The 12,202-nt window shown below is 37.5% G+C and overlaps 2 protein-coding genes across 3 annotated transcripts; one reads left to right on the top strand and one right to left on the bottom strand.

The window, feature by feature from the left end:
• Positions 1-5,032: 5,032 nt before the first annotated feature.
• LOC122659580 lies at positions 5,033-5,846 on the top strand. Its single transcript, XM_043854681.1, has 2 exons — positions 5,033-5,149; positions 5,251-5,846. Exons 1-2 carry the CDS (start codon positions 5,033-5,035, stop codon positions 5,824-5,826), a joined length of 693 nt encoding a protein of 230 aa, XP_043710616.1. The 3' UTR covers positions 5,827-5,846.
• Positions 5,152-11,939, bottom strand: LOC122660473 (extensin-like). Of its 2 annotated transcripts, none has more exons than XM_043855794.1 (2): positions 11,202-11,939; positions 5,152-5,166 (listed from the first exon to the last, which is right to left on the bottom strand). In XM_043855794.1, exon 1 carries the CDS (start codon positions 11,853-11,855, stop codon positions 11,277-11,279), a length of 579 nt encoding a protein of 192 aa, XP_043711729.1. In that variant the 5' UTR covers positions 11,856-11,939; the 3' UTR covers positions 5,152-5,166; positions 11,202-11,276. The 2 variants fall into 2 exon arrangements, with proteins under 2 accessions (XP_043711729.1, XP_043711728.1); XM_043855793.1 differs by having other exon boundaries at positions 5,154-5,181.
• Positions 11,940-12,202: the final 263 nt, after the last annotated feature.

Below are 12,202 nucleotides of genomic sequence, written 5' to 3' on the forward strand. Positions count from 1 at the left end.
AACAATTTATGCCTTAAAAAACGTTTTTGACATAACAACAATTTGTTGTTATTACCATTTTACAAGCCAATGGAAAAAATTGTTACTCGACAAATCACACTCGTTCACTGCTATTTGGTAAACTTGAATGGTAACCATGTATTCCTAAACAATATTATCTTTCATTAATGGTTGATAATATATCTAGACATTTTTATGGCATCTATTACAATACTTTATTTGATTATGATATTTGGTTGAATGCCCAACTATATGTCATTATGTTGGACAACATAATATTGCATTATTTATTGTCGTATTCTTTACAGATATGTCAGTCAATAATTACAACCAAGATGATTCATCAGATGACGATGATATTATCATTTTAGCTATGGTTGACGCTGTTCTTGATTCGATCAGAGTTAGAAAACCATGCATGGATGAGCTGTACACTTCATCTCTTTTAATGCATGACATATTGACGGGCCATTCCGATTTTTGCTATAAGTTGTTTAGAGTTGAAAGACACGTATTCCCTAACCTACGTGACCTCATGGTTCAGAGAAACTGGTTGCAAGACACTCGTTTTATTCGAGTTGATGAACAACTAGGGATCTTCTTGATGAAAGTTGGACATGCTTTAGGTACTAGAAAGGTGGCAACTAAATTTTGGGGGTCAACACAGACAATTAGCGTTGTCTTTCAGCTTGTGTTGCAAGCTATGCTCAATTTAGCAGAGGACCTCATTCAACCACCTTCTTATGAGGTAGTACCAAACGAGATAAAATACAACCCTAAATACAACCCTTATTTTAAGGTAATCTCGACTTTGACTATAGGGTTTTTAGTATGTTAATTTATGACTGGAATCCTTTTTTCTTAAAATATAATATGTATCAACTGTTCCTTTTAGGATTGCATCGGTGCTATTGATGGCTCTCATATCAATGCAATAGTCACATCAAGGGAGCAAGCCCAATATCAAAATCGAAAGAAAATAACCACACAGAATGTCATGTGTGCTTGTTCATTCGATATGCGTTTTACTTTTGTGTACGCGGGTTGGGAAGGTAGTGCACATGATGTTAGAGTCTTTGAAGCTGCAAGAGCAGATCCATCTTTAGGTTTTCCTCATCCACCTCCAGGTAAATTATAGATTTTGAAACCCCTCAATTCTGTCAGATTTTGATTATTATAATTAATATTAATATATAATTTATAATGCTTCTAGGTAAGTATTATGTTGTGGACTCAGGTTATGCAAACCAACTTGGGCACTTAACACCGTTTAGAGGAGAAAGGTATCACTTACCGGACTTTCAGGGAGTGCGCAGGAGAGCAAGAACGGCTAAAGAATTGTTCAACCACAGACATTCCTCTCTAAGGAATGTTATCGAAAGGATATTTGGAGTCCTAAAGAATAGGTTTCAAATCTTGAGGTCAATGAAGGCGTATAGCATTAATGACCAAGCGTTAATTGTGTTGGCTTGTTGTGGGTTGCATAACTATATCAAAGATGAACAAAGAAGGGATGAATTGTTTGAGGAGTATGGTCGGGAAAGACACATAGTAGATGCATTTAATCCCGACCCTCAATCTTTTGAACAAGTTAATGCAACTACAATTCAAAGGAAAAGTGCAAGACAAATGATAGTAGCACGCCTCCAAATTGCAAACGAATTGGCCATCGGTATGAGGTTGCCTCAGATTCCTATTTAGGAAGATTTATCTAATGGTTGGACAACATGGTTGTATACTTTATAATGTTATTTTGATACTTATGGAGATTGATGATCGATTCATTTTTATGTACTTTATTTGGTTAACTTTCAAACTTATGGATATTGATGGTGTCGATGAATTAATGGTTATGTACTTAACATCATTTATATCTTTATGGCATGTTTAAATATTTTTCATATCATACCCATTATTAAACCATCTTTTTATTTGACCAGAAGGCTTCTAGTCAGTATACGCTTACACATGCTAGATGTGCAGTGTGCAACTCCATTTGTAGTACGGATATAACAAAGAAAGGTCCCAATACAGGTAGACATTTTTTCAAATGTCTACAACATAAAGAATTTTTCATGTGGGTAGAAGATTTAAGATTATGTCAATGTAGAGAAGGACAATGTAAGGTACGAACATCAAAAACCACAGCAAACCCCGGTCGAAGATTCTGGTGTTGCCCAAAATTAACAGGGATATGCCTAATATTCACATAAGTATAGAGTGATTATATTCTTTAAGATTATGTAATGTTAATAAGAATGTTTTTATTTTTTATACAGATTCAAAACCCGAGTTGTTGATTTTTCAAATGGATAGATGAAGAAATCATGTACGGTTATAAATAGTCTAACCCAATGTCAAGTGATTGTGTGGGCACTTCAACTTCAATCACCTCTTCCTCAACTCCTACATCTGTACAGGTTATGGAATATTTGCAGAAAACAATGCAAGAAGAGGAAGAAAAAAAAAGGATTTTAATAGGGTCAATTCAAGCTTCAGAGAAAAAGTAAAAAATATACAATGATATCCTTGAAGACCTTAAGAATATGAGCATAAACAAAAAATGATGATTGTTCAAATGATTGTGTACCTTTTATTTCAATATATACTTTATGTGGGTTTGTAATAACTAATACACCAATGTTATTTACTTTATATGGATTACAATATTAATGGTTACGCATAATTTTCTTTATATGTTTTTTCAATATATTTTTTTTTAATTAAAAATAATTTTTAATGTCCTACCATCCCTGATTTTATATGTATTTTAGTAAAAATGGTAATTTTGTAATTTACATTAATCGATACAAAATTGTTACAGAAACAGCTTTTATCAAACTCTTTTTAATATTAATAGTGTTCTGGACACGTTTCTGGAACAGATTTATCAAACACCTTTCAAGAAGTCAGTAATGTTATTCTAGTAACAGTAACACCAAAATACGTTTTTAGTCAAAAACAAAACAGAAACACTACTAACGTTGTCAAACGGTGCCTTAGGCTCTCTTTGGTATCATTTCTCTTTGGTATCATTTGTATTTTTTATTTCTACCTATTTAACAAAAATCATTTGTGAAAACCATTTTTTTGTCAAAACATAAAAATTGTTTGGTAACCACTACACAGAATAGATTGTAGACAGAAATATGTTTGAGATACCTAGGTGCATAATAGTTTTTTGAAGAGGGTGGGTGGAGAGATACCACCTTTACCCATCTTCTTCCCAAAGCATGAACTCAGAACCCAAATCCGGTGCCCATAAACTCCCCAGCTTTTTCAGAACCCAAATCTCTCTCTCTCTCTCTCTCTCCCTCTCTCTCCTGTAAATATCATCTAACTCGATCATTTTCACTTGCTGAGTGAATCTCTGTGTTTGCTGGCAATGGCAAGATTAGTTGTCATCACCGGAGAACTATTCAGATCGGCGTTTGAAGATGATGCCTTTGTTGACGAGTGATTTCATCGTTTTCCGGGTAAGAAGCATCATCACTCTATTATCAGATCTTGCCTTCGATAAATGTTCGATCCCTACATGCTAACTCTAATTTTCGAAAACTGTAAATCATAACTCTGATAATTGTGATTAATTCGGTAATCTGTATCATATGATCCTCTTCTTCTCTCTTTTTTTTTTTTTCTTCTCTACAGCTCAAGGTTAAGGTTTCAGTCGGTCTAGGGTTATTAGGTTCTCACCTTTTTTAGATCCCTTGTTTTTGTCTCTCTTTTCTTCTTTCGAGAGACAAGATCCTTTCGCTGCTTTGTACAATTCTGGAATGGAAGCATTTCAGAGGTGAAAAAGAGAAACGGATTTCATTTTTTCTCATTCCAGATTTCTTCTCCATTCTAATCTAATCTAATCTAACCTTCCAAAATAGCAAAGATGAGTTTAAGCACTGCTGTCGAAGAAGATTCGACACCATGAATACATCTCCCGGAAGATTTCGATTGGCAAAATGTTGGACAAATCCAAGATCTTTTTCCTCAGTACCACGCTCTTCTCTGGAGTCTCTGCTACCCTTTACCATGTCGTCGTCCTCAAGACTCGGCAACAGTAGGAGGAGGAAGAAGGAGTTGGAAGAGGGTTGATATTTCTAATTAAACCTGAAAAATGACGCTCTTACCCTTTGATTTTGAGACCTATCAACACGTGCTCATTAAAGTCACCGCATAAATGGTCAAAAGTGATTTTTGGCCAAAAACCATAAACGACTTTCCATCTCTTTTTGGTTTTTGATTTTTTTCACTCTTTTTTAAATAGAAACAGGCTCCATAAACGATACCAAACACAACCAAAAATATTTTTTAAGACAAAAATAAAAAATAAAAACTATACCAAAGATGGCCTTAAGCATTAGAGAGTCCCTCTCAAAGTCACATCTGACCCTTTGTTGTCTCTGTTGTTCTATTTTTGCAGGCCACCCTACGCCGCGTAAGGACCATCACAATTTTTGTGACTAACAGTTACTATTATAAAAAATTGGCCATTTAGCATAATGGGTATATTGTGGAAATAATCCACAAAATTTACCATGTCGTATACCAGGTATATGAGATATCTGGTTGAAATAATTCAAAACATTTGGCATGTGACAAATTAAAAGGATCTTTTATCTAAAATTGGAAATATACTTTAATCATAATTTCTAATGATCCCAATCGATCGATCCATATTAATCCGGTTTCCAATTCCATTTTAATGGTGCGACACATTAACAATACCGGAAAATATATTCTAGTAATCTCCTGAGCCCTTTCATCCTTCTTCCTCCAGTTTCGAGAATGTGAAGGAAAGAGAGAGAAACATATATAGCTACAAAAAGCAACACAAGACCGTGACACGAAAAGTATCACTATAGAGATGACTAGAAGCTTCAGCCACGTATTAAACAATCATGCCACTTGGCTAAATACTGAACTCCACAAACTTTCGTGATTCATCCGGAGAGACTCTGCCTTCTTCGTTACTTAGAAGTCAAAATTAGAGAGAATAAGAACGAAAGAAGGAATGATATCAAGACTAGCAACAACGATGAGGTCCGGTGAGCTCGTCTCTGCCTTGGTCAGCAAGCAAGTCTCACAATGGGTAAGAGCGGCGAGTTCGACGAGTCGGACCGCAGACCCTGCAATTCACTCGGAAGACCCTGAAGTACTCTCTCTCTCTCTCTCTCTCTCTCTGTCCTTTTCATTCTCGTGTGCAGTATTGTGTAAAACAAGTAGATTTGATATGTTTAATTAATTTAATTGCAGGGAATAGACGCAGAAGTGGTTGGGAGGGCTGTCGCCGCTGAAAAAGAAGAAAAACAAAGACAGCTAGAAGAAAAAAGCAGAGAGGTAAAGGAAGAAAACGCACCATTTTCGTCGGGAAAGTTACCTTACTTGCCGTCGCAGCCTAAGTTGGAGAGTACAGGTGTAAAGCCTCCTCTGGAACCCATAATCCAACAGAAGCGGCGCTCCCATGCTACCTCTTCTCAGGATGTAAGCTGTGTGGGTGTGGATGGTTCGCCAGCTTTGCCGACAGGGGGTGATGATGGTGATGGAGAAGATGAATTGGCCAATTATTACAAGCATCACAAACCATCTCCGTTGTCGGAAGTTGAATTTGTCGATACAAGGAAGCCCATCACTCGGGCCACCGATGGGACCGCTGACTCGGTTGAGTACGGCGGTGAACCGGATGTTATTGGGTGGAGAGAGGAGCAGCTGGATACAGCCGAGGAAGCTCTCCAGAGAGCTGTTAGGATGTGGAGGGAGAATGCCATGAGAGGCGATCCAGATTCTCCACAGTCCAGGGCTCTCCGAGCTATGCTGGGTGAACTCAACTAAGAAAACACCAAATACTAACTATGTTTCTCTTGTTTGATCCATATAGAACTTCTCTGTTTTCTAAAGCTTCAATCAGTAAGAAAGAAGAGAATATGTAAATTATTTGAAATTTCACTTGTACAAAACAAATGTTCCTTTTATACTGAGATGTTGCCTTCTTTTCCAAACCTAAGGTTATGGGCTTGGGCTGTATTTCCTTTTAAAGGAAACGGGTAAATTGGGTTGTTACCTTTCTCAATTCGACTCCTCTATGTCCGGCTGCCCCTACTGTCATGTGCACCGCCACACAAGTAAGGTGGAATGTACCGCTTTACCCTTGTCCGCGATTATGTGAGGGTGCATGGTAGTACTGGGCAGGCGGAAGTAGAGGAGTCGGATCCCTTGGTTGTTCGTTCTTTTGTTATGTTGTTTTTTTAGTATCATTGATCGATTTTTACTTCTATAAGAAGGTCTAACATTAGCGAAAACTTAAAATAAAACATTTAAAAAAGAATTTATCACGTGTTAAGAAAAAGTTAATAATGTGTTCAAAGCATGATTGAATTTTTTCATAGTCAAGATGATGGGTTTAGATGGTGTCCATAGGGTATAGGAGATCAATGGATTATAATATCTTCTTTTTTTTTTCCAGATAAAAATGAAGAAATATTATAAATCTTGTACCATAAAGGGCAAAACAATTATGACTCTTGACAGACAGTATTTTTCTTGCATCAAAAAACTCTTACTATAGGTTAATTTTTTGGGATTGGTGTGATTAAATTTTCATTTTAAAAAAAAATAAAAATTCTTACTATAAAATTAGATAATAGAAAGAATGTGAAAGTTTTCATTTTGACGTAATTTCTTTTCTAAAATTAAAGTGATAATGTCATTGGATTCTTAAGTTATGATTATATATAATCATCCTATTGAAGAGGTGGAAACTACTCTCTCTATTGGTCAGGTATATCCAACCCCATGGTAAAGGAATCGGTGCGATCTTATATAAAACTAGGTTTAAGGTGTTTCTTTTGCCGATTTCTATCAATTTTTAACTGATTCAGTCGACTTTGAGAACCGATTTGGATCCCAATTCCTGTTTTTGCAAGTCCTGGTTTTTTTTTTTTTTGGTAAACAATTTGAATGTAAAATTTAGCATATGGCAAGTAAACAAAATCATTCCCAGTTATCCATTCAATTGAAATTACCAAATCATCCTTCCATGTGAGTGACTTTTTTTTTTTTGGCTAGTAGTGCGTGATTTGATTAAGTGGACCAGTGCAGACCATTAAGTGTGTGATCAACAAGGAATCTTTTTGCTGACCTAGTGACAGCTAATGAGCTAAATTGGTTAATGTAATTCCCTGACTCAGTTTGGATCCAGTCTCCTTAGTACATATCTTTTGCTTCGTGGTTTTTGTATGGTTAGTGTCATTTTTATTATTGTTGCAAAAGCATTGATAATGACTAGTTCAATTCGAGTCCTCTACTTCCGCCTGCCTTTATTGTCGTGTGTGTTTCACATATAAGTAACGTGGAATGTACCGCCTTATCTCTGTCTGAGCGAAGGTAAGGCGGTACTTTCCTCTATGCTTGTGTGTAGGAACGCATGACAGTACCAGTTATAGCTCTACTACTATTCTTCTCCCTTTTGTGACTTTGTAGTACTTCTTTTTCCCTTCGGTAGCCCATGTAGGGTTATAGAAATTGGCCAAGATTGAATCCGATCGTTCCATATTGATCTGGATCAGACAGATTTACCCTTGCATGCATTTTTTTTAAAAACAAATGTTTTACATTTTTACCTTTGATCTGGATTGATCTACCGATATGGGATCACTTTGTACCTATCCAATTCAGACGATTCCCCTTATCTGCTATTTTGATCCCTAGAACCGTGAGCCCATGTGGCCTATCATTTTCTGTACTTTTGTTTTGACGATAAAAGAAATCTTGCTGTCCATTTCACCTATACTTCCCACCATCCGATGAGTTCTTGTCACCTTAAACTTTGACCATCTAGGTGGATTTCCATTTTCCGTCAATATTGAAATCTTGAGATTAAGTCATATTATATGAGATTAATACCAAAATTGACATATTGAATACGTCACATATATAGTGTTTTAAGTTTAAGCTTACCATGAATCAAGGGAGAGACCTGATGGTGCTAATATACTTCATTGGTAAAATCTATGGCAACAGTGTCTTTTAAGCTCTTGAAATATTTGTTTCTGTAGTTAGAGGGTTCTCTGTTATTGAGGTTTTTCATAATCGCAATAATACGTATTTCATATTGCTGTGATTGTTAATTGTATTTTTATTTTTACGATTATAAATATATTTGTTACTGTAATTTGTAAATACCGCAGCAATAAGTATCCCATATACATTTGTTGCTGCGATTTGTAAATACCGCAGCAATAGTAATACACATGTTAATAGAAATTTTTTATCAATGATATTAATGAAATTGATATATCAAAAATTATTTTTTATTAGATTAATTTTATATTATTAAATTGATACATTTTTAATATTCATGAAGTGAAGAAGGGAAGAGAAAAAGATGAGTAACAAGAAGAAAAAGAAAAAGACAAAAAGAAGAAGATAGAATTGAATGACTGTTGCATGAGACTCCGTCGTATGGCTTATCAACATTGCAACTAACTAGACTTCTAAGTGGAAGAAGTAGAAGTAGTGATGCATTCAACCATGTGGGCCAACCATCTTCTCCATAAACTTCGATAAAAGGAGAAAAATATTTAACAAAAAAAAAAATTCTTTATGTAAAAAAATATACTTTTAAGGGAAAAATAACACTACCTAATCACGTAGTTCTTGCGCTCAGACACATAACCACATGAAAATACCGCCCTACTCACAATGAAATAAAATATCACATCTATAGTGATGCCCTTGCATGCGTTCTCAATGGATCTTGCACTGATGCAAAATTAAATGATCAAACAATGATCTCATGCCCTAATTTTAAATAAGGATCTCTCTAAGTAACATCTCTATATATATATTTAAACCTTGACACTCTCTTTTAAAGAGAAAGTTTTTCTTTGTTAGGCAGTGAAGGTTCACCACACATCCTAGGATTCACAAATTCTTATAGGGTTTTAATATGTTTTCCAAAATACCTTCCTTTGTGCTTCTGAAACCTGCAGATCCATTCACCGAGGCTTAAGGAAAACTCAAGGTTTCAAAAATAATTTGAAAATGACATATCATTATATCATTATCATAAAAATATCATTTTAATGGAAATATTTTTTTAGTACAACTGCGAATGATAGCATTTACCCTTAAGGGAAGCAAATTTCTGTCCGGGGAGTGTGGCCTACACCAACACTCCCATGTGTCTATCTCTTTCTTCCTCCAAACAAGGGGGGTAGAGGTGTCTTTTCATTTGAGGAGGAGAGAGATAGACTCATGGGAGTGTTAGTATAGGCCACACTACCGGACAAAATTCTTTTTCCCTAAAAAAAATGTATGGTATACTAAAAAAAAAATAAAAAAATATGATTACAAATTATTTGACATCTTAAGGGGTGTTTAAAATCCTTTTAACTAAATAAGGCAACCCCGTTTGCTTGATCCAAGGTTTGAAAAATTGGGTTGGATCCTTCCTCAAGCTTGCTTGGGCCGATCCTGTACAGAAAAACCCTATATAGACGCCTGAATGCCGATTCCAAGGCTGATTAAGACCGATCTTGTTCCTAATTCTGGGTTTTTAAACCCTGAATTGATCTATAATACCCATCTGAGTTAGGCCATGGATCAGTGGGATAGTTTACAATGAAAGAAAAGAAGAAAACACACATTGAGACCATGCTTAAGTTTTAAGCTGAAGCAAGCAATACCTTAGTGGACCAGTGGTTCAGGTTATGATGAATGAGTGGTTAGGGCTGGATTGGAGTGACTGGAACAAGGTTAGCATTTTTATCCTTTCTTGTTCCCGGTCCGAACAGGACCATCTAGTCTCCTCATAAGGGGCGCGAAATGATGACTTAATCTCCCTCGGGCAATGTATTCGGGCAGGGGGTTAGGTCGTCATTTTGCACCCCCTAAGAGGGGACTGGACGATCCTGTTAGGGTAGTGAACAGGAGATGATGACGTCACCAAGGTTACCAGCCTCAGCAATACTAATACATTCGTATCTGTTTGATATCGGTCGGGCAATGAAATTTAAAAAAAAAAACAGAAAAAAGACCATGTATCAGCTAATACCATCAGTAGATATTAGTATTGGTTGATATCAGCTTCCGACGATAGCAATATGACACCGATACCTAAATCCATGGACCAGACCGGTTTATCGATGCAACTGGAAATGGTATAGCAAGACCCCAGACTTGATTAATTTATGGGTGAAAGAATGCCACCCGATTACGTTAAACACAACCCCTAGACCCTGACACAAGGACGCATGAAACAACCGCTGCACTCCTTGGAACCCCGGATATAACAAGAGGTACGGTGGTCTTTTAGTGCCCCTTTGCCAGGGCGCAAGCGGCGAGTGGCGTTCTCTTTCCCTTTATTTATTTAGGTATCTGGTTAAACCCTCGTGCCCTTAATTGTACCCCACCACACCACATGCTCCTATTGTGTTGTTGTGAGATTATTATTATTTCTTACTATACTCTTTTAAGTTGTTGGATTGGGTGCTTCCATTAATAAAGAAGAGAGAAGAGATCAGCACTTTAAAGGCTCAAGTCCGAAGCAGTATAGCACTGCTGGACCCACGTGCAAGGAAGAGAATCAAATCCAATCTACACGTAGGAGGGGAGTGTTTTGTACTGCTTCACCCGCAATCTATGTATTGTAGATTGCCGGAACAGTGGGTGGTCGGTGGATCTGATTCCGATGGACCATTCCAGAGCTCCCCCAAACTTCTCTTTTGGATCAAAAAACAAAAATACTACCTTTCCACCACACTACCCTATTTGGGGGAAAAAAGTTGCAGGATGAAAAGAAAGAAAAAAGAGAAACAAAGTAAACCACCACTCACGTCTTCCACACAAATCAATATTTATTTAATGAACTAAAAAGTTAAGAGATTTCTTCAATTATTTTTCGTGTTTTTTTTTCAAGAACTTTAACAAGAATCGCTAATTACCTTATTTCTAATCACATTAATGGAAAACGAAACGAAAATAAAAACAACGATTTTACCAGGAAATTACAGATCATTAAACAGCCCCAGCCAGATTGAGAGCAGAGTACATGAAACAAGTGAGATACAGAGTTGCAGACCATTCATTCCTGCCGTTTCTTCTTCTTCTTCATTCCTAGTTCGTGAAACGAAACCCTTCTTGTCCTTCTTCATTCTTGTCGACCTTGAAAAGCATTTTAACAAATTCAAGAGAATTTCACCATAAACATTAATCTCTCTCTCTTCTAATTGACTGATTTGTAGATCTGCAAATCTAAGAGTTATTATTTGTAGTGGGATCTTCTAAAAGGAAAAGTACAGAAAGAAAAGAATGACTGTAGTCGAAAACACAACGGGAGCTTTCAATTGGACGGAATTTGACGTGCCAGCAGGCGGAGGATTATGATAGTAGAAGGGGAAGTACGGTACGATTGGGTTCGGGGGTGGTGGCGCCGGGTAGTAACTCGTCGGCGGAGGATAGACACCACCTCCTATTGCCCCACCTGGAGGCGGCGGATAGGCATAGCTTGTCGTGGGCTGCGAGGGAGGTGGTGGCGAGTAGTAGTAAGTGCCGGAGCCGGAACCGGAACTGGGCGGCGATGGCGGTGGTGGGCACTCAGAGCCGGATGAGGAGGGTGGTGGTGGAGACGACGGCGGCGGAGGAGATGGTGGTGGCGGGGAGAAGACTTGGTTGCAAGGATTGTCGCAGGCGGAGCACATTGTGCATGCAATCTGATCTTTCCTTTTCGCAGCCAGTAAGGACAAGTTCGTAGTTTCTTCTTTGATGTTTGCAGCCGCCATCGCTGTCACCACCGACAATTCCGTCGGTGAGATCAAGAGAAGGGCAAAGAGAGAAAACAAGATTCGGTGGGGAATCCCCATTTTTTCCTTCTTCGAGAGAAATTTCGAGACCTTCAGATGGAATTTTGAAGAACTAGAGTAACAGCATTTTTTGATTGCAATGGATTTGGAGAATTAGAGTAACAGCATATGACTCAGTAGAGAAGACTGACACAACAGAGAAAGAGAGAGAAGAGAAGAGGAGGAGGAGGAGGAAAGGAGTGGAAAAAGGCAAGGAGAGGAGCGTTAAGGTGTAAATGACGATGATGATGATGATGGTGTTCCACTCCACTAATGGGCCTAAAACTGTAGGTTTTATCGTTACGACTACACGTATGCCCCTTTTGGCTTTTGGGCTGGATACCACCTTAGGGGCACATAGGTCCTAC

This window comes from Telopea speciosissima, chromosome 4 (assembly GCF_018873765.1).
Source record: "Telopea speciosissima isolate NSW1024214 ecotype Mountain lineage chromosome 4, Tspe_v1, whole genome shotgun sequence".
Classification (NCBI taxonomy): Eukaryota; Viridiplantae; Streptophyta; class Magnoliopsida; order Proteales; family Proteaceae; genus Telopea; species Telopea speciosissima.